Below are 22,992 nucleotides of genomic sequence, written 5' to 3'. Positions count from 1 at the left end.
ATTCCCCATAGGAAAAGCAAAAGCAAAATTTAGGCCAAATTTACAAAAAAAATAAGCTTATTTCAACTGATCTATAAAAGAACAGTAGTATTAACATCCACATGAAGATACAACCCACTGTATTGTACTGTAACCCACACACAAAGCAAAGTATTCCATTCAAATTTCTCTTTGCTGTACAAAGCAACGAAGCAATCCTGTGTAATTCTGCACGCCCGATTGCGAGACAATATCTGCAGAGTCTGTCTTTGATGCGAGCTGAAGGAATGCTGTCTAATAAGAACAGCATGCTAAATTTTCGCCTCAGGTTAGAGATGTTGTACAGCACAAGAATCTTTTGAAATTCTGATCCCATTTCTTCCTCTTCCCTGCTAGCCTCAGTGTTAGTCAGAGGGTTGTGATAAGCCTGCAAAATATATGGCCTGAGAGGTAAATCTGCCATAGTTAATGGGCTCATTTTCAGCATCTCTTAATTCTTCCACCCACTGTATGGTTGCTCGTAAATTTGTAAGCTGTGTCAAATATTGCTGCCCATTGGTAAACACAGATGTTTCAATCACGAGAGTTGATTATGATGAACGCAATGAACTGTCAGAAGCTTTGCTAATAGGTTTTAGCGCTGTGAAATGAACTTCTTGTGGTTTTTTGCTTTATGTCAAACACAAATTATGAATGAATTTTTGACTATATGCAGATGGATTCTTTAAATGGGTTTATGAGTGTAAAAAAATAAGGAAAGAAGGACTCTTACCCACAGGTCCCCGAACACCTGTATGTGTTTTGTGGTTTTTTAGTTTATGTTCTAACCTTTCCTCTAGATGGAGAGAGTATTTGCAGATGCTTATGCTGAATAACATTTAAGTTTTGTTTGTTTGTATATGTGTGTTTTGGAAGCGAAGGTTAGGTTACAACCTACACACCAGGCAGCCAGACAAGAAATACATTCATATTAAACTGGCCAGGGAATGAATTTTGATGACTGCTGTGATAATGCCAAGAGAAAATCGCTACTTTAAACTGGCAAACGTTGTGATTTCAGCAAGCTGACCCACTTAGGACTATATATTATGTCTAATACCAAAGTAGACTGGGGATAGTTGTCACACTTTGTATTCCAGTAAATATTTCTCAGGGTGGGTTTATTTTTTAAATAAAAAACTGAACATTTCACTGTTATAGTCCAGGAAAAATAGCCCCAGTAACAGGGTGTGCTTTTACAAAACAAGGGTTAACAGTGTAATCTCTCATAGGTTTTTCAGCCAAGTTTTTTATTGTCTAGTAAAATTATCATGGGACATGGAAATGCAAACATGTAAGAAGTGAAGAACAATAGCCCCTTTCACACATACAGTCTTGACTGGTAAATTACCGGTAAATTACTGTTAATCATGTGTGAACAGGACCTTTTCAAAAATAGCTATTCAAAAATATTCATTCTGGCAATTTATCAGTATGAGAAGTTGTAACTTTACCAGTAAATTATCCTACCTGTTCTCATGACGAAAACATGAGAACAGGTAGGGAATGTTTTGTGAGACGCGGAATACGTACCAATAGGTACATATCTCTGCAATTTCCAAAAGAAATGTCCACTAGAGACAGTAAAAAAACAAGCACATTTTCATACACAGTTTACACAGCTCCATATGTTTTGCTTTCCAGATGTAACAAGCTTGTTTAGTAGCTCAGCCGGCACGGAATTGGATTTAGGATGTGTAGAATCCTTGGGTACGAATCCCGTGAAAAACATGACTTGATCATGAGAGATCAAAAAACAAGCTAACAAATCATGCTTGCGATTAAATTTTTATGTCACATTCGCTTTTGTTCATACTATCAGATCAAGTTTAGGTGTAGTGTACTGTAGATAGTACGATATTTTAAAACATCACAGAGCATTAGAGTTATAGCACCACTCAACGGACATTTCAAGTCAGAACTGAGGTGACAAGTACAAACCAACATCATATAAAACGTACCATATGTACATTCATCCGAGAATAAAAAAAAAACATAACACTCTTTTAGCGCCACTCAGTCCCACAGGTACTTTTTCGCCATGAGACCACTTTCAAAGTACCGGTAATGTGTTCTGTGTGAACACAGAATGAGATTGCTGGTATAAGCATGTACGAGTTCAAAACGTGGTAATGAAAGGTCTACTCTGGGCCAATCATAACTGACGCAGATGATGCATTTACTCTGTGCTGTGTAGTTTGGTTAATACCATCCTTAATAAGTCATCTTGTACAATGTCTGTAGGCCAAAATTAGCTGCATGATTGTGAACATTTGACAAACAACAACAAAAAATACCCCTCTAAGTTTACAAACACAAATCCGGGAGGCACAGCCATTTAGAGGTCATTTTCGTTTAATGATGTCACAGAATTTACCAGTATTTTGAAAGTGATGTGTGAATGGTACTTTACCAGTAAAAAGACAAAATGTCAGTTCTTGTGTGAAGTAATTTACTTTTATTACTGTGTGAAAGGGGCTGAGTTAAAACTGTTAATTGTTAGTAGTATATCAACTAATAAACTATCAAACAATTAATAACTTGGCTTAAAAAATATGTGACAACTTACCCTCACGTGACATTTATGAAAAAATAGCCTTGTCCTGAGAACTTTACAGATAAAATCTTTCTTTATCTTTTATTTGAATCTGGTCTGAATTCATGTCAGTGTGGTTTTATTGTGTTCTAATTTTACTTACCCAACAGCACTGGCATGGCAAAATATTTTAATGTTTTAAGTGTAGTTTAGAGGACTGAATTCACAAAATAACTCTAATTTAGGTTTTTAAGTCACAATTAGGTGTTTAGGTGTTTGAAACCAACAAAACCCCTGGTAGAGAAAACACATTTTTGTAAATAGATTTTAATTTCCACCTTATAGTTAACTGGGATACATTTATTGTGACAACTATCCCCTTTAAAGAACTGTTTGCATTTTTATTCACGTAAGAGAGGGCTCACCCATTTGTAAATTGTAGGTGTTTGGTTTCCGGTCTCATTCGCGTCCAGCTATTTTTAACTGTACAATACAGCTAGTTTTTGCTGGTTGATATCGCAAATTGGTGTGTCTCACCATATTATTTTAATGTATTATCTTAAATTGTAAACACACTGGTTTGTAGTGCAAACAGTTTTACAGTTGTTATTTCTCTATAGCGGCTAATGAACCCATAAGCTTACTTCCGTGTTCAAGAAAAAGTCATTCAGTTTTCAAATTCTCCCCCAAACTATTCAGCCATCATTTTTAAGAGATTCGATATGCACATTCATGTTCTTTTACTAAAGTTCTTAGCAAGGGCTGTTTTTGAAATGGGAAACATATCTTGTCACTCTTGGCCAAGGAAGTAGCCACCCTTAGCCAGCCCTGTGAGATATGGCACAGATGTAGGGATATCTGGCCAGAAGTCCAGCATGTCATAAGGAATCCAAATTAGTATTCCTTCGAGGACATGTGTTAGACATTGAGTGAATGGAAAAATCTAGCTGAATAACTCTGATCAAGAGCAGAACATTTGATTTTGAGATTATGAGATTTTTAGGAAGTGTGATCATCTTGAAATGTCTGAATTTCGGAATGTCTGAAATGAATTTGTCATAGAATAACTAACAGGTGGATTCCCCCCACCCCCATTAATTTGTTTATAACATCATTAAGTAACATCTTTTAGTCTCTTTCTGCAGGTTACATTGTTAACCCAGTAGATCGTTGAGTAGACCATAGTCATTGCCAATAATGTGTCTAAAACGTAAGTTACGTAAAACCTTATTTATTTAACAGCTTTTAAAAAACAAGGTCCCTGTCTGACACGCTTGTGTATAGTTGTTACTGATCTTTAAATTTAAGTTACGCTGCTCATTATTTCGATGATGGTCACTGCTGAATACTCATTTGCATTTGTATATTTGAAACCTGTAAATAAACATTAGGGTGATCGTTCAACAAACCTTGACAACAGTGAAGCCAGTGACGCAGATACACATTTCAGTTGTGTAAATGTATATTGTGTTTTTGTGAAATAGCTTTGTTTTGTTGTTGGAGATGAGCTACTAGGTCTGAACAAGCAGCATACCTCATGTTGGACCATCTGTGTTCCTAGCCTTTGCAGATTGCTTACGCAGGTGTGAACCTGGAACTGTGACGGAGGGGAAAATATGATCAGAGTGTGCTATGACTTGGCCGAGCATTCTGTTTAAGAGATACTGTTCAGCTTGTTTTTTTTGTAACAAGAATCTTGATGACGAGCTGCAACTCAAAATCACTTTTTTTTGTTCTTCTTCGCCTATGTGAAGACATTTTAATCACTTGTTGTGTTTAATTGTTGTCCTTTAGTCTTTGTTTTATTTAAAATTTTGAAAATGTATTATGTTGTAGTTTGCCTCACTTGAAGTGTGCATATTATTAGAGCTGCAAAACGATTAGTTGCGATTAATCTATTTAAAATAAAAGTTTATGTTTGCATGCTATATGTGTGTGTGTGCTGTGTATATTTATTATATAAATAAATACACACACATAGTATGCAAGCATGAACTTTTACTTTTACTGAACTGATTATTTGAGACTTATCGGTTTTCAGCTCTACATTTTAGTACCTGAAAAAGTTACAGCTGCTTTTTTTTTTTTTTTTCTGAGAGTGTACTATCGTCAGACCACCTGTAGACATACTGGTCACGTAGGCTTCCTCAAAGTTGTTACTGTATGCTGTAACACATTTGGCCTTTGCTTTCTTTTTTTAATTCTTTCCCTGTATCCTCTTCTCCCCCAACTGGCCTCCGCCTGTGTCCTGCTCACTGCTGGGAAACACATTTTACTGTTTAACGGCTCCCAGTAGAGTGATAAGGTAACATTTGAGGCCTGTTTCAAGGCTTTGTAGCGGCTGCTGTTTGGAGGATTTCTCTGGAATGGGTCAAGTAAGTCGGGGGTGGGGTGTATTTAAGCTTAAACCATCATTTGATTTTTTCGCCTTAGTACACTGGTGTTGATCAAAGTGTGCATAGAATCTGTCTGGCAGCATAAAACAAAGCGTTTTCCCACATCTTGCCACAGAGACTGTCTGCATTGCATGAAAATGTGAAATAATATCTGGGGTGCATTAGATGCTCCATGTTTTCTGCATTTGACAGTCAGTTGCTGTTTGTGCACTTTTCAAACAATCTGCATTTTCCATGGCATTATTTCACTCTGTATTTTCCTCTGAATCTTTCCAAAACTGTTTGCTGAATATCTAGGTTAAACTGTCAGGAGGGATAACTACTGACTCCAGACCTTGAAATATGGCTGTCTGTTCTTTGTGACTTTCACTAGAACAGGGCTGTCTCATCCAGCTCCTGGAGGGCTAACGTCACAGTTGGAGTTTAACTCCAGCCAGCTGCAACACACTTGACTGAAATTTTGTTGTAATGAGTCTAAAGTCCTTTGGTGCATCTCCATCATCTCTATTGCACTTGAGCTAGTGATTCAGTATATCTTGTTCACAAATCCGGGCACTTGTAAAGACTCTGGCTTGCTACACATCGGGATAATGATTTCTCATTTTCTGGCAACATGAATAGAACTTTAATGGTATTGATAAACATATAAATTCTACCTGATTCCTAATCATGTAGCGATTTCAATGAGAGGGGGTAATAATTTGGCAAAATGGTTGAAAATAGACACAACATGCTTGCTCTGTAGGTCAGCTGGCATGGAATTGGACTTAGGATGCTGAATCCTTGGGTACAAATCCTGTGAAAAACATGACTTACGATGAAAGAGCTGAAAATGTATGTACGTTCATCTGCTCTGGGGATAAAAACAGAACACCCTTTTAGCGCCAGTGGATATTTCTGTTGGATACTGCAGTAATATGTACTTATTGATACGTATTTCGCATCTCGCGAAAAAGTACCCACAGGCACTTTTTTGTCATGAGATAATGTTGTATAAATTAATTATAATTGTTGACTATATGTGTTTACTACCTGTCTAGCTAGGCAACACTGGACATAACAAGCTTGCTCAGTAGCTCAGCCAGCACGGACTTAGAATGTGGAATCCTTACGAATCCTGTAAAAAACATACTTACAATGAAAGAGCTGAAAGACGAGAGATTGAAAAACAAGCTAAAACAGCATGCTTGCGATTGCATGTTTACATCACATTCGCTTTGTTCATACTATCGGCTAGGTTTAGGTGTAGTGTAGATGGTACATTATTTTAAAACGTCATGGAGCATTAGAGTTATATCCCCACTCAACAGATATTTCAAGTCAGAACTGCGGTGACACGTACAAAACCAACGTCACATAAAACGTACCATATGTACGTGCATCTGTTCCGGGAAAAATTCAGAAACGTTTGTCTTTTCAAATCTTCTGTCGTGTTTCATGATATTCATTAAGCAGGCTTGTGCGTTTTCTGTTTTGCGCTTCAGAAATGTCAAAGTAAGGGAGCATAGTAGGAGCATAGTGAGCATTAATGCTTTCTGGTTTTTGTGATGGACTGTGGAAATATTCAGGGAGCGAAGGATTTTGCGATTGGCTGACTCCCTGATCAGTGCCATGACTACTAAACTACAGAGCTGATTTATAGTTTAATTTGTGTTGGAACTAAACTCTGCAGGATAGTGGTCTGCAGGAACAGGTTTGGGCAACCCTCCACTAGACCTTGTATCTCACTTTGTTAAACACAAAAACACATTTTATGTGAATGGACACTAAGTGTGTATTTTATTTAGGCGTAGTCAGCCAGTTCATTTAAGCCAGAGGTTGGAACAGTTTTTGGCCTGTGACCTGTTTAATGTGACCCTAGCAAGTAAAAAATGTTAAGTTCTCACAGACTACATATTCAATTCTTGAGAGTAAGAAGTATTTGCTATTTAACTGTTTAGCCATTTTTATTATTGTTGACTGCTGCTTAAGTATTTTCCGAACCGCTGGAGTGACCAAAGGTGATGAATATTCCAACTAAATGTAGCTTAACTTTGAAAAGCGCATTAAGTAAATGACACTTCTGGAGATTTGCCTTTTGTAGCAGCTGGCCAGGTGTTGAGCCGGAAATTGACCAGTTAGAGGTTGATTAAGCTGGTTGAACCAGTAACGAACGAGAATCTGTGTACCAATTCGACCTCCTCAATCTAATATGACATGGCTTTTCTAGAACGGACACAGTTATAATTTGACAAAAAAGTACTTTTGCATAGTTCACTGAACACTGAGGCTCTGATAAGGTTTTTTTTTTCCAAAATAAAAATGATCTATTTTCCATTGTCAGTTTGCATTTGACTTTAATGTTCAATCTCCTAGTCAGTTGCCTATTGTGACAGAAAGGTCACATGGCAGGTCATAGTGACTGGGAGGAATACCTGGCGTTCTTCAAGTCATAATTACAGAGTGCTGACAGTGGTAATCATAAGCAATGATTTAACCTTTGGTCTGGTTCAGTCTCAGTGCACACGTAATGAACCAAACTTTCTACTCTGGGCTTGACCTCTGACATGTAAATTGCACAGTCCTCAACAGAATAGGGCATTAACACTTCATCTGGTAAGGGGGATGATAAGAATGGGTGGACAACATGTGTTGAACTCATTTTACAATTACTCCATTACGTTTTTTTCATGCTGTTACTAAAAACACTTCTAGCTCTTGCTCTTTTTTTGTTCGCACTTTTTGTATCTTTTATCAATTTTACTTGAAACCCAGTAATCCATCTATTTTCCATATGCGTGTTATTTATCTTATTCTAAATGGTTCATCGATCCAATAGTAGAATCAAGTACTGCCCTACAGTACCTGTACATGAAAAGATGTTTACATATAGTCCACAAGAGAAAATGATAGTTAAATTTATAAAAATTACTCAGTTTGAATCATGAATCCCCTTGATTCTTAATACTGTGTTGTTGCCTGAATGATCCACAGCTGTGTTTTTTTGTTTTGTTTGTTTAGTGATAGTTGTCCATGAGTCCTTTGTTAGTCCTAAACAGTTAAACTGCCCACTGTTCTTCAGAAAAATCCTTTAAGTCCCACAAATTATTTGGTTTTCCTGCAATTTTGTGTATTTGAACCCTTTCGAACAATGACTGTATGATTTTGAGATCCATCTTTTCGCAGGACAACTGAGGGACTCTGAGGACAACTGAAGAAAAGCTAGTCCAGCTTTTAGTTCAGTTAGGCCAAGAGTCTTGTATGTACAGTACTGCTGGTCATTAGGTTGAAGTGATCTGAACAGTCTTATATAAAACTGCTTCATGGCCTGCGGCACACTTGAGAATATTATCATTACCGCAGCAGGATAGACGAACGCTACAGGCTGCTGTCGTAATTAAAGGAAGAGTGTGAGAAGCAGGTGAAGCTTTTGAGAATGTGTTGATTTTTTTTTTTTTTTTTTTTTTTTTGTCCTATCCGTGCTGTAGCGAAACCAATGTATCGTAAGCACTGCAGGTGTTTTGTAGTTGGATGTAAAAGTGAACATAAGAGTCTTTATTTTTTTCTTACTTCAGAGCCACTGATGACGCAGTGGAGTATTCGTGTTAGTATCAACATGGTATTAACAGTAAGTACTGGTACTTTGACATCTGTAACTTGGATTGTGCTCAATTCCTGCCAGTTTGAATGTTCTTTATACTCTAAGCCTGATCGATTTAATAGAGCATGTAACTAAAACATTTAGAGATTCTGAGTGGGCTAGTGACGCACATGAAGAAAATCAAACCAGAACAAGTAGCTGGTGGGGATTTTGATACCGATCTGTTGTTGAAATTTTTGGCCTCTTTTTCAATATTCAATATCCAGAATCTGAAATTAGCTCACTGTGCTGTACAAGGAGTTTTTCTCTTTGAAAAGAATGTGTCTGTTATGAATTAATAAAGTACAGCAGACGTTGTAAGACAGGACAATCCCAATGGATGCTGAAGTATTGAAAGTAGATTTATATCTCCCTGTTTCCGTCAGTGTTTTGTCCAGAGCCATGCTAGTATATTATCTATGTTCTCGCTAGTAAAGAAGAAGATGTGCCAGACGCTTAGAAAAACAACTCCCGTTCAATGATGGAGAGTCATTGGATGGGACTCAGACTAGGAGTAAGCTGAAAAGGGAGATGTGTTTGACCAGAGATGGATGTTAGTAGTGGGCCAGCACATTTTTGAATTCATGCTGAACTAGATCAGGTGTGTGTGTGTGTGTGTGTGTGTGTGTGTGTGTGTGTGTGTGTGTGTGTGTGTGTGTGTGTGTGTGTGTGTGTGTGTGTGTGTGTGAATGGTTTGTCTGACTATGTTTGAATGGGGTCAGTAAATGTCAATGTGTCAGCCAAACTTTACTGTTTCTTCAGTGTGTTTCAAGGGTACCATTCATTCATTTAATTTTAAGCTTAATTAAAAGTCTGTTTATGTGTTTTTATCACTTTTATTAATTTTTTTATATTTCTATTTAGCTTGAATTTATTTGTATTTATGTTTTAGTGTTATTTCAGTTAGCTGCCAAGACAGCATTTGTAAATTTGAAAATGTTACAAATAAATTCCAAAAAGTGTTCTTACGTTAAAAGTATATTTCAGTTTCAACATTCAGTGTTCTGTAATATTACAGTTTCAATGTCTAGAGTCAGAGATCATGTAATAAATTCTAGTTACTTATGGTTGACAGCCCTATTTTTTTTAACAGAAATGTCTACTGTTGTCTTAAGGATAGAAAGATGGATAGTAGGTAAAATATATGTGGTCAACTTACAAATAAAACATTTTCCAGAGAGTATATACTGTATATTTAAAAAATTGCTTTAGTGCAATCACAATATAATTGTCATTTAGTTAATATAGGAAGCACCATGTTTATGTACTATTGCAGTTAATATGTTTTCTCACACAATATAAATGGAAATTTATAAATATACAAAATATGTCTTTATATTTAAAGAAGTGCATCTCTCACAATCATGATATTTGGTATACAAATGGGTAAAACTGGTTGAGAGTGAGAATTTGCTGACTTTTACATTTTCTGTGCTGATTTTATAAGAATATCTGCGGGATTCTGACTTTTGCTATGTGATTTTTGAGAAAAAAAAAAAAACTTACCTACATTAATCATACAGTTTTGAAATGTAAAGACATGTTCATTCCTAACGGTGAGATGTTTGTTGTATAGAGGGATATCAGAGCTCTCTAGTGTGTACAAGGATTTATTGGTCATGCTTGCAGGAAGCATCATTTTGGTACCATAAAATGCCTTCCAGCGCCTTAAGCTCCTACAGATGTAGACCCTGTAATTTAATGTCGTCTGCATGTTAGTGTTCTCCTCCCCAGGCCACCCCGCTTGACTCGACTTTACACGCCAATCAAATCATAGAAAGCTCTATGTTTATTTACCCCTGCCTTCTTTGACTTTATTTACATATTTACGATGCATTATATCAGGCTTTGGCGCTGGGGGTCCGAGTCTGCATGGGTCAGCTGAGGTATTCTGCGGTTTCTCCAGCAGTAGTTTACATTCTCAGCAGAGTCAGACAGTTCCCGCTTGAAGAATTTCTCGGGTACGGCTTGTGCATGGAGCTGTTTGGCCTTTGTGTCGAGGTAGGGGAAGGGATCTTATTTCCTTTCCCGAAATTTTCATGAAACACAGACAGCCTCAGATATTTCACATCAGCACGGGTGCTGGTTATTTTTCTTGCCATACCTCAGTCGTTAGTGTGGGACCGTTCTGTGAAATGTGACTCACCATGAAGCACAATAGCGCTTTTTGAATGGGACATAGATTAGTGGCCGTTTCGACGTGTTCTCACACAGTGATGAACTGGGTGCTTTCGTTCTTCCTTGTTTTTACAGCTGAGCAGCACGTCTGCCTTTTTCCTGTCTGTGTGCAAATTTTAAGAGGCTGAAAGAAGCTCTTGACAGAAAAGGCGGCTAATGCTCGGTGCGCCGCAGCTTCTTTAGATGTTATCACCCGTATTGTTCTCTGTGACACACAGACACATGCTTATTTGATTTAGTACAATATCAAAAGATGGATTCTGCAGCGTGCAGCTGTTTATTGTTATATGGCAGAGTAGGACTCAAGGTTGCTCCAATATTTCTTCTCTGTTTGTCTGTCTGTCTGTCTGTCTGTCTGTCTGTCTGTCTGTCTGTCTGTCTGTCTGTCTGTCTGTCTGTCTGTCTATCCATCCATTTGTCCATCTGTCTGTCATCTGTCTCTGTCCATCTATCTATCTGTCTGTCTGTCTGTCCATCCATTTGTCCATCTGTCCGTCATCTATATGTCTGTCCATCTGTTTGTCCATCTGTCCGTCATCTATCTGTCTGTCCATCCGTTTGTCCATCATCTGTCTGTCTGTCCATCAATTTGTCCATCTGTCCGACATCTGTCTGTCTATCCGTCCATTTGTCTGTCTGTCTGTCTGTCTGTCTGTCTGTCTGTCTGTCTGTCTGTCCGTCTATCTGTCCGTCTATCTGTCCGTCTGTCTGTCTGTCTGTCTGTCTGTCTGTCTATCTGTCTGTCTGTTTGTCCGTCATTTGTCTGTCTGTCTGTCTGTCTGTCTGTCTGTCCATCCATTTGTCCATCTGTCCATCATCTATCTGTTTGTCATCTGTCTGTCTGTCCATCCATTTGTCCATCTGTCTGTCATCTATCTGTCTGTTGTTCATCCGTTTGTCCATCTATCTGTCATCTATCTGTCTGTCCATCCGTTTGTCCATCTGTCCCTCATCTATCTGTCTGTCCATCCGTTTGTCCATCTGTCCGTCATCTGTCTGTCTGTCCATCCATTTGTCCATCTGTCTGTCATCTATCTGTCTGTTGTTCATCCGTTTGTCCATCTATCTGTCATCTATCTGTCTGTCCATCCGTTTGTCCATCTGTCCCTCATCTATCTGTCTGTCCATCCGTTTGTCCATCTGTCCGTCATCTGTCTGTCTGTCCATCCATTTGTCCATCTGTCCGTCATCTGTCTGTCTATCCATCCATTTGTCCATCTGTCCGTCATCTGTCTGTCTGTCCATCTGTCTGTCAGTTTGTCCATCATTTGTCTGTCTGTCTGTCTGTCTGTCTGTCTGTCCATCTGTTTGTCCATCTGTCTGTCATCTGTCTGTCCATCCGTTTGTCCATCTGTCCGTCATCTATCTGTCTGTCCATCTGTCCATCATCTATCTGTCTGTCCATCCGTTTGTCCATCTTTCCGCTATCTGTCTGTCTGTCTGCCTCTTTATAGACCTATCTATCTTATCTAGAAATGGCATATATAATTATGTAAACATATGTAGTGATAAATGTCTGACAAATGTTTCTGTGATGTCATGCAGGGGGACATCCAGCAACTTCTTTTGGTGGCAGACCCTCGTGCAGCCTACGACTACTGTGAACACTATAGCCCTGACTGTGAAACCCCCCATCAGGAGACACCACAGGCCCAGGAACCCGAGGAAGAGGTCAGTACATGTCTGGATCTGATCCAGACAAGTGTGTTGTGTGTGTTTGTGTCTGCATAGTTGTGTGATGATGTATTAATGGATTATATACAGTCTACACCCACAGTCTGGGGCTTTCTTAGGCGTGGATCCAAACACATAAGCAAAAATCTGAATGATCCATCAGTATTTAGTAGGGATATTCACAAGTAATCATCTAGCTGGGGTTTTGTTCTGCAACAACTAGTCAGCTAGTAAAAACACTGTTAGAACTTTTTAAATTGATTTCTCTATTTCCTTTCATATCCATAACGATTACAAGTATATACTTTTCCATTGAATGTCTCATCTAAATGTGCATTAGGTGGCGCTGTGGATACTTGATTGCAAGGTGAGGGAAGGTCAAGCACAGCCAGTTTTGGCGATACTTTTTTATTAGAATATTTGGTGGAATGGTCATACTTGGAGGCAGCATGCATCTCACTTATTAGAATTTTAGAAGCGATTTTCGATTTTTATAGCAGAATAAAAATTTGTATCATTTTAAATACTGATATTTACTGATATTAATTAATTAATTAGGTTTATTATTTATTTACTATTATTATTATTATGAAAGTTAAAAAGCTGAAATTGGCTTATTTTAAAAAATAAGTGGTGGTGATATAATATTTGTTAAACCAAATTTATATTCACATATTTGTCATACTAATGTTAATATTCCAATTTATTGTGCTGTGATGAAGTAAAAATTATTTTAAATGTCCACACCTGTTATTTAGTCTGTTATCGTGGTACAGAACATTTTATTAGAGCTGTAGTTCTGTACAGACTGTCCTAATGGAATCTATTGTGAATCACAAGTGTGATCTACGGGGATTAAATTCTTCTCCTAATCCCAAATTGAAACAGTGTGGTTTGTCTGGTTTTCGATATTAGGCTTTTTCAGTGCGTCAATGTTTTCCAATAATATTTCATAGAATAACCAATGAGCTCACGGTGGAAACTATTTTTCCCCCTGCCACAGAGTCTGAGCCCACTTTTGAGTGGCGTGGAAATATATTTTTCTTTAATGACTCCTGCATGCTTACTGGGAAAGCCTAGTCTCTCCCTCCACCGCTAACTCTGGAATACCTGGAAAAATTATGTCTCTCAGCTGTTAAAGAACTCCTGATTGTAACATGATGATAAATCTCTGTAACTGCTGCTTGGGGTATTGAGAACTGCGCCACAACAGAAGATGGAAAATGTAGCTTCACGGATCGTGGAAGACGCCAGAATGAAACCAATGAACAAATCAGCAAATTAATACAGAGTGATAAAAAAATTACATAACTATATAGTCAGCTTTTTAAAAACAGATGATATAGCGTTATATTCGGTGTTAACTTACTAGTGCTATAACTCAGTCCAGCATCAGCCACCTAACATCTATATCTATCAGGAAGAGCAGCGAACTTTGGCCGCAGGCCCGTTCTTTTCCCCTGCAAGGAGCTCCCCTGCGCCGTACCAAATGCTTTAAGACACATGTGGGAAACGGGGACGCGTTTTTAATGGCCCAGGACGATATTTATGCCTTTCATCCAGCTCGCTGGCTACAGCCATGGCAGGCTCCAAGCCTGGCAAGACCCTTTAATGCCGTAAACCGACTCGCAGCTGGATATTTCTTCCTTTTCGCTTCTCTTCTGCAGCCAGTGGAACGCAGCCAGTCCACAAGGCCTCAGTTCTTTTTTTTTCTCTCTGTTATTTTTATTAGCTCAGCTGATGCACCGGGACTTAAATTCATCCCTTTCTGATGGACAAAGGCACATCACAGAATGCCTGTTAAATTAATCTGCTATACCACACCTTATACTCGTACACCTTATTACAATTAGAAAGGAGAACAAGCAGAGAATTGGAAGCGTATGTTTATGATTGCTTGTTTATAAAAGTCATTTAATTATTGGGAAGGACTTAACAATAGCGCTTTGTTGAATTGTTAAATTGACTGCCTTTTAAGTAACTAACAACTTTTAAAAACTGTTTGTGTGCAAGTGGCTTGGGAATGTTACATTTAATTAGTACGCTTTATAAGAAGCAGAATTATCCAATAAATTAATTATAAATTGCAAAACACTATGTGTAATATACACATTGAATATACCATGTGCTTTGTTTATCTTCACGCAACACATGAAATGTTAAAAAAAAAAAAACAGCACAGGTCTTACACATTAATTGCTGCATACATTTTATGTTGATATTACTGCAAACTTTGTGTTTGTATGTTCTATATAATTTTCTTGATTTAGTGTGTGTTAATGCTTGTTATCTGTAAAAAAAAAAAATAACATCATCATGAACATCATCACTGGACCTTATTCATGAAACATGATTTGTATTCAAATTATTGAATTCAATGTGATTGGATACGTACAAATAGATTTACACAGTTCTATCATATCAACTCTCTGAAAATAACAATTACCATAATGACAGTGTTAGTGTTTTTTGTGCTAAGTTGCTGCTGCTAGGGCTGCGACAATAAATCGATACATTGCAATTCATGAATTGATTCTGAATGCATCACGATTCTCTCTGGAATTGATTCTGAGCTTAGTTTTTAACAGCAAATGGCACACTAGTCTAGTTTTTAAATCACACACTCAAATGCTAAATAAGAAGAGAGCTTGTGCGTTCACCTGAGAATGCTTTTATGACGCGAGATTAATGTAAAAGCTCACTGTGAACACCCTTGTAATTCGCTTCAACCTTTTCAAACTTTATGAATTATAATTTTAGGTTTAAGTGGTTGTAAGGAAGTGGAATTGTAAGGTACGGCTGTTTCTAAAGCATGCAGTGCCATCTGCTGTTAAAAAGCTCAGAATTCTTTCGAGAGAAAATCGCGATGCATTTGGAAAATCTCAGAATTTCTCATTTCGCGAAGCATCAGTTTATTTTCCCAGCCCTAGCTGCTGCTGTTGGTTATGACTGCTGCTGCTGCAAAGCAACTACAGGAACTTTCTGCTGCTAATACATACACAGATACAGTGCTGTGAGTATTTAAGACATACTGCTGCTGCACAAATAGCATATATAATAACCCATAACAGATTTATACAGGTGGAGCTGGGGAGGTGGAGGGTTTCAGATGAACTCTGAAAGCATGCTGCAAAATGCAGTTGTGAATGCTAGCCAGCCATTTAGATGTAAAGCAGTAAGCTCATTGGTTGCGTACGCAGCATGAACCAATCAGCTTGTGCCAAGTAGTTTAACACTTTGAATATCACCAGTTTGCATTAAGGACCCATCATCCTGTGCCATCGACTGTCCTCATCCAAAAAACCTCTAGCTGGCATACAAATAATGACAGTGTCGTGTTTCGTCTATCCTCATGAAATGATGTATGACTGTCGACACCAATTAAAACTTAAATGCAATGTGTGGACTTTTTACTCAGTTTCTTACTCACCATTTGTCGTATTTCCATTTTGCAAAACATATTTACATTATGCATTTGGGAGACATGTTGGAAAGTGATTTTATGAGCATGTGCGTTTCCTAGAATCAAACCCATGATTGTATATCGAAATGCAATGCTCTACCTATTGAGCTACACGAAACCAGATTATTGACGCAGATAAAAAAGGTTAAAATGCATTAATATGAAAGTGTCCTGTTGTCGATAGAGGCACAAATTTAGTAAACGCTAGCAACCTATAGCAACCTATATGGGCGTATAGGTTGGAGGACATGTTTAGAGTTTCATGACAGAACTTGGCATGAATTCATTCCATTCTGCTCGTGTTTCATGAATAAGTTCCAGTTAGGCTCAAAGCATTTAAAACATTTTATTTAGTGTTTATCTAACTACTGTATCACTTAACCAATGTTTTTATTATCATTCGAAGCATATTATGGTACAAAAATAACTGGCTCATTTAAAATGTCATGTAAAATACCAAATCCTTCTGACATTACTGATTTGATGGTCTACATGAATAGGAAGGTCAAAGAAATTAAAGTTCTCAAATGTTTGTACTACAAAAGGGTTTTGTAGTTCACTGGTTAGTCATCATGTCAACAACAATACATAAGTGCAGTCTTCATGATTTAATTTCTTAACAGTTTGTATTTTGTGTGATATGCCAATAATGTATGCCGCATTGAATCTTCCTTTTAGTATACAGAGACCCTAAAAATAATTTGAACACTTAAAAATGTATGAACATTGTTGTATTATTTACAGTATGTTAACATATTCAACTGTGTTTTGAGGATTCTATACTGTATATAGGGGTTTTCGATTCAAGTTCATTTCTAACATGCATCCATCTCTCTCTCTCAGTACAATACTGAATATACAGATTATAATGAGTTCTATGACTACACAGAAGAAGGGACTGCCACTGAAAATCCCACTGGCAACGTCGGTACTGAGACCAAGGTAAACACTCTTGCTCATCTGTTTGGTCCAGGTGCATGTCAGCCACTGTGGGATTTTCTTCAGCCCGCCCACTTCCACACTGTGTGGTCTCTGATTTATTTCCTCAACTCTCATGTTCCACTGTTCCGCTCCTCTCATTCGCTTTGCCTTTCTCTGTCCTCATATGCCATCACTTTCATTCAAACACAGGGTCCAAATGTAACTTTTTGCTAGATCTGCTGATTTTGAGAAAATTTATTGACCATGAAAAATGTATTTCATATTGTGTTTACCAAGAAATAATCCCACTGTCATCGAGAGACAAAATAAATGTAGCTATTTTTCTTTTCCTGGCATATTATGGCAAATCAATGTATCATATATCATATTTTAATGGTAGACAGTTTGATTTCTTTCAGACTGATTTTAAACAGTCTGTTATGTTGAAGTTTGCAATAAAGTTACCAGCCAGCTATTATTTACTTGCCAAATTCTACTTTTACTTGCATTTCAACTGCTCGTATTTCAAATTCAGATAAAAACAGCTAAGAATAAGCAGTTGTTTTAAAATGAACAATACATGAACATTCACATCTTAAGATTAGACACATTTTTTCTTTATTCTGAGTAATGTGTATCTCTTGTGTAACGTTTACTCATAGCCCAGCACTGCTGACACTGGAGACTACTATGTTGAGCAGGACTATGGCACCGAAGCCCCTTCTGTTCCCATCCCAGCCAATGAGGTAAAGATCTGCCTGCAGCTATGTTTATTTTAAATAGGTTTCTATTCAAACGGCTGCTTTTGGTAAAGCTGATAAATGAAATCAGTTTGTCTGACTTTAGAAGAGATAGCGTATTTTCTTATTAATTTAATTGATTCCTATATTTTAGATCATGTTATTACTAAGCTAAGAGCGAAAAGTAGTAAATCATCGACATTTGAGGTGCCAACACTAGTCGAGGTGGTTTTTCTTTGCTAAACGGTTGTACCTCAGTCTGATTTTTATAGGTAAAAGTCAAATAAAAACCACTTTTCCATTTAATGGTGTACATTCAGCTGAAAGCAGTGAAATCATTGTATTTTCCTTATGTTATTTCAAAAGTTCGATGATTCTGTCAAAGCCTTTTCTAAGACATTGCACAAATGAAGTCTAAATGAGGAACATTCAGCTTTAATTGGAACAGCATGTCTTGCATTTAGTGATAGCCAAACGTCTGCTTCAAATGATACACCTACAGATCTGGCCATTAAAAATGCGTCTATTTTCACGCGGCAGCCTGCAAATCGGCACGCGTGGGCACGCGTCCTGCCGCAGCGGCTTTTTTTTATTTTTTTTACAACGTTGTTGCACTTCATATAATATCCACCAGGTGGCGCAAGGAACAACATTCTGTAGCCAATCACCATGGCCAGCTCTAGGGGGCGTTGGTCACAAATACCAGTACAATAGTTCAATGATTCCTCTTTCCTGAAATTATGGTTCAAACCAATAGCAAAAAGATAGCCTATTCATAAGCAGGTGCAGTTGTATTGTTATTTTGTTTTCTTTCTTTGTTTTCCTGACGAACATTTATTAGACTGCATCGGAAATAGAAATGTTAATTTCAGTTATTTTATTTTTCCAACCGACAACTGACGTAAACCGCTAAATTCGTTTTCAGGGATTAATTATACACAAGCAAGAAGCAGCATAAACATCAGAACCTCACGCGCAGAGCTTATGCACAGAGAAAAACCCAATAAACCTATATATAATAATAAATAAAATAGGCCCATATAAGAAATATATGTTTTTCCTTTCTGAATGAATAATAATTTAACAAATTAATAAGTAGCAAGCCTGTATGCAGAATTTTAGGCAATTTCTGTGATGCGCCCTTAAACCAGCATCTTGTTTCCATTATTTATTTATTTTTACAAAAAGCCTACACATCTGTTTTTTTTTTTTTTTATTGTGATTGTACACAAATAACAGAAATATGTAAAATAGCATAGTTTTGAGCAATGCCGTACTCTTGAACGAGTATTGTAAGCTGTATCCACTTTATTAAGGGGAAAAAAATCAAGTGATCCGCAGGCAGTTAAATAACTCGACAACTTTCACCTTCACAATAAAATACATTATATATTTCAGCGTTTTAAAGCAACGTCAAATTAAGATATGCATGTTTAAGAGGTAGTTCGTCTTTTTCTTTTTCTAAGATACACAATTTTAGATACACTGACAATTAATTTGAGTAGAGACAAATAGAAATGGGAAGGATAAATATAAACTACAGTATTTTTGCGATTTTGGTGCTTAGAAATGTATTCTAAGCGGGCAGCGGGCGAATAATAAAACCTCGTGGAAGCGGGACTGGAAAAGCACTTTGTTATATCCTATGGAGTATAGACTATTTAGATACTTCATCATCAAGCAAAACATTTATTCATAAGCAGGAGCAGTTTTATTATTATTTTCTTTTCTTTTTTTCCTGATGAACTTTTATTAGACTGCATTGAAAATAGAAATGTTAATTTCTGTTTTTTTTTTCAAACGACAACCGACGCGTTTAGTTATTAGCCTATTAACGACTAGATTGTGTTAAATTACATTTGAATTTAAATTGAAACGTGGCTGTGTCACATTAATAACAGCTAAATTCGCTTTGAGGGGTTAATTGCATACAAGCAAAAAGCAGCAGAAACATCAGAACGTCACGCGCAGAGCTTATGCACAGAGAAAACCCCCAAAAAGCTGTATGTAAAATAAATAAAAATGCCCATATGCGAAATATAATTTTCTTAATGAATAATAATTTAACAAAACGAAATAAAATAAAATTAATAAGTAGCAAGCCTATATGCAGAATTGTAGGCAATTTCTGTGATGCGCCCTTAAACTAGCATCTCGTTTCCATTTTTTTTTTTTTTTTTTTTACAAATAGCATACACATCTGTTTTTTCATTGTGATTGTACACAAATAACAGAAATATGTAAAATAGCATAGTTTTGAGCAATCCCGTACTCTTGAAGGAGTATTGTAAGCTTAATTAAAGGGGGAAAAAGTGATCCTGACGGCGCCGCGGGCAGTTGAATAACTCGACAACTTTCACCCTCAGAATAAAATACATTATATATTTCAGCGTTTTAAAGCAACATCAAATTAAGATATGCATGTTTAAGAGGTAGTTCGTCTTTTTCTTTTTCATCATCAAGCATGGGCGTCGGAAGCAAAATAAATGTAAAAATGTAAAAACAGAAAAAAATACTTTAGTATATGCCATTTTCTGTAGTCTGGTGCCTTTTATTTAATGTTTTTACACAATGCAAATAGGCCATATTTACAAATATTACAAAAGACGGCTATTGTGCAACATTTTCAGTGGCGCAAGTGATAATAAGAGTAACATATAGTTTTTGACGCGGGAGACCCGAGTTCGCGTCCGCCTTTTGGTGAAATCATTTTAGAAATCGTCTCCCTTTTCACTTAGGCTATATCATATCGGAAAGGCATTTGTTTATTTGTAAATTAATGAAATAATTGAAAAGTTGAAATAAAGTATCAACTAGGGTTAGGTCACCTAACTTAAGTGTATCTGAGCACTATACTGTACTTTTAGGAGTGTTAATAATTAATTTTATTATTATTATTATTATTATTATTATTATTATTATTATTATTATTGTTGTCTTTAGATTTGTTCTTACATTTTTGATGCTGTACATTAAGATGGCGCACTGCCCATGCAGTTTTTTTTTTTTTCTTAAAAACTAATTGAAGTGAAAGGGAAGAAACCCATGTAGATTTGGCCTATAATGTCCATGTAAATACTATAGCCTAGTATTATATCCTAATATAGAAAATAATTTAGACAAATAAACAGAAGGCTCACTTTTCAAAACAATAAAGCTTATATGACTGACAACGAATACAGTTAAGTATCAAAAGTGCTCCAGTGAGTTATGCAATTTTTCCCCACCTTTTTTCTTTTTCTTTTTTTTTAAAGTGGAAAAGTAGTTCTTCTATTTTGAAGAAGTTCGTTAAGCCTGGAACTAGGCTTAAGTCTGTTCTGGGAAACCAAAGGGAAGTGTTTTTTTTTTTCTTTTTTTTTCAGTTTTCTGAAAAGTAGCCGTTAATGAGGCATCAGCGTTAAGCGGCATGCAGTATAAAGAGCGAAATGTTTATGAATGGCAGGGTGGGGGTGGGGTGGGGTGTTGAATGCTGTCTGTTGCCTTGTTGTAATCAACATTTGGAGACTATTTTGGGGGTGCTGGGGGCGGATTCCGACTGCATTCAGTTGCATTTCGAATTCAGCATTCAAATGCATGCCAGGGAGAAGGGGAAAGCTTTCCTCACTCGCTCCACTTTTTTCAAAACATTAGTGTCCACCGCCCTGACACCAGTGATGCGCGGGTCAGTGGATAAACAGCCCGAACCCGACCGACGTTTTCAACTAACCCGCCCGCAACTCGGACCGCCGAATAAAAAAATAAAATATTGTACCCGACCCGCCTCCTGACCCGTATGTTTAATATTAGAGTGATTATGCTGTGGAGATGCGGTCTGAAATATCCCGACATCTGAAATCCATTGGTGTACAAGCTACTTTAAAATAAAATAATGTGTCCTGTTGTAAAGTCGTTGCCGTATTGTTGTGTACGAAGTTCAGATGTTATTATTTTAAGAAATGTATATTTATATGTTTTAGGATTCTCCTTATTTTTGTTTTAGACATCCATCAATTACGCTGAATAAAAAAATGCCGCGCTGGTGGAAACAAGACTTTTGCTTCTACTTTTGAGACCGGTGTTCGGACGTTTTTCTAAAAAAAACAAACAAACAAAAAAAAAAAACTGTCATTTATGGTCATAAAAACAGAAGCTGAACATAATTCAAAACTGTAAAGTATTTGCTGAATAAAGAAAACATGAAGGATGCCGCTTAATATTTGGCTTTTTCGTGAACTTTAAAGCTTATCCCTCATTCCATTTGTTTTCTTTGTTTTGTAATTTTATATTATTTTCGTGAAATGTATTTTTGCTCAACATGCATTTCTCGTGGCCACGAGTTTAATGAATAAACAAACCTGCGTGACATTAGTAACCCAGAATTATTTGAGATATTTTATTTTGAGTTAAGAACTTATTATATTAATTGTTATAGAAATTATTACAATATTAAATAATTATATAGGCGATGCTGTATATGCTAATGCTGTCTGTGCGCAATGTAGACAGCTTTCACAAGTGTTTACATGTATTACATGTAGGCCTACTTCAAAGTAAATAGCCCTGCACGAAACATTTCATGCATCCCACAATCTTGTCCATTGACTGACCTTCTTTTTTCCCGTAATATTTGTATTATTCGTTTATGTTCGTTATTTTTTCCTTCATTTTGATCTCGTTACATAACATTCTGAACGTAAATGATACTGTAAAGGTTCCATGACTGCGGTTTTTACTGGAATGCAGTTTAAAGCTTAAATTTAACATATATTGTATTTTATTTAGTCTAATTAATAGACAAATAATTGAAGAGTGAATCATTCACGTAGTTTCATTTGGAAATAATTTAACGTCACACAGTAAAATAGGCCTACATTCCTTCTATTAACTAATAGTCTTTTTTTCGTATTTGTCTTAATATTATTATCATTATCATTAGTATTACTATTACTAATATTATTTTTATTAGCCTGTTATTTTTGTATATATTTTTATTTCCGTGCGTTTCCACCCCTTAATTTGTCTCTCTTTAACGTTCATGTAAATGATTCTGTAAATGCTTGACATATGCTATATGACTGATTTTTACTGGAATGTAGTTTAAAGGTTGAATTGAACATATTTTATTTTGTTTCGTCTAATTAATAGACTAGACTATATAAATACTAAACTGTTTTACTGAGAAATGAATCATTCACGTAGTTTCATTTGTAAATGAAAACATGCTCATTTATCGTCACACACGGGGATAAATACAATCAAAAAGTCAAAACATTATTGGCATAATTGTCAGGCGTTAAAAATAAATAGCCCTAACCAGTTATTGAAATAATAATAACCTATAATAATAATAAATAATAAGTGATTTAGAGCTATCTACTTTTTTATTTATTGTGAATCGCTTAACCTAAATAACTTTCTGTATATGCTATTTGGCATATATATAGCAAATATTGTGTACGACAATTATG

General features: G+C 36.5%; 1 protein-coding gene across 1 annotated transcript in view; it reads left to right on the top strand.

Moving 5' to 3' along the window:
* Positions 1-22,992, top strand: part of LOC141344548 (uncharacterized) — a 73,798-nt gene that overhangs the window by 10,532 nt on the left and 40,274 nt on the right. Inside the window, exons 5-7 of the mRNA XM_073849427.1 lie at positions 12,293-12,418; positions 16,728-16,826; positions 17,468-17,551. Of these exons, the coding sequence (XP_073705528.1) occupies positions 12,293-12,418; positions 16,728-16,826; positions 17,468-17,551 (309 nt within the window). The remainder of the gene's footprint in view (positions 1-12,292; positions 12,419-16,727; positions 16,827-17,467; positions 17,552-22,992) is intronic.

This window comes from Garra rufa, chromosome 10 (genome assembly GCF_049309525.1).
Source record: "Garra rufa chromosome 10, GarRuf1.0, whole genome shotgun sequence".
NCBI lineage: Eukaryota > Metazoa > Chordata > Actinopteri > Cypriniformes > Cyprinidae > Garra > Garra rufa.
The sequence above is the reverse complement of the archived record's forward strand: the minus strand, read 5'-3'. Positions and strand labels throughout refer to the sequence as shown.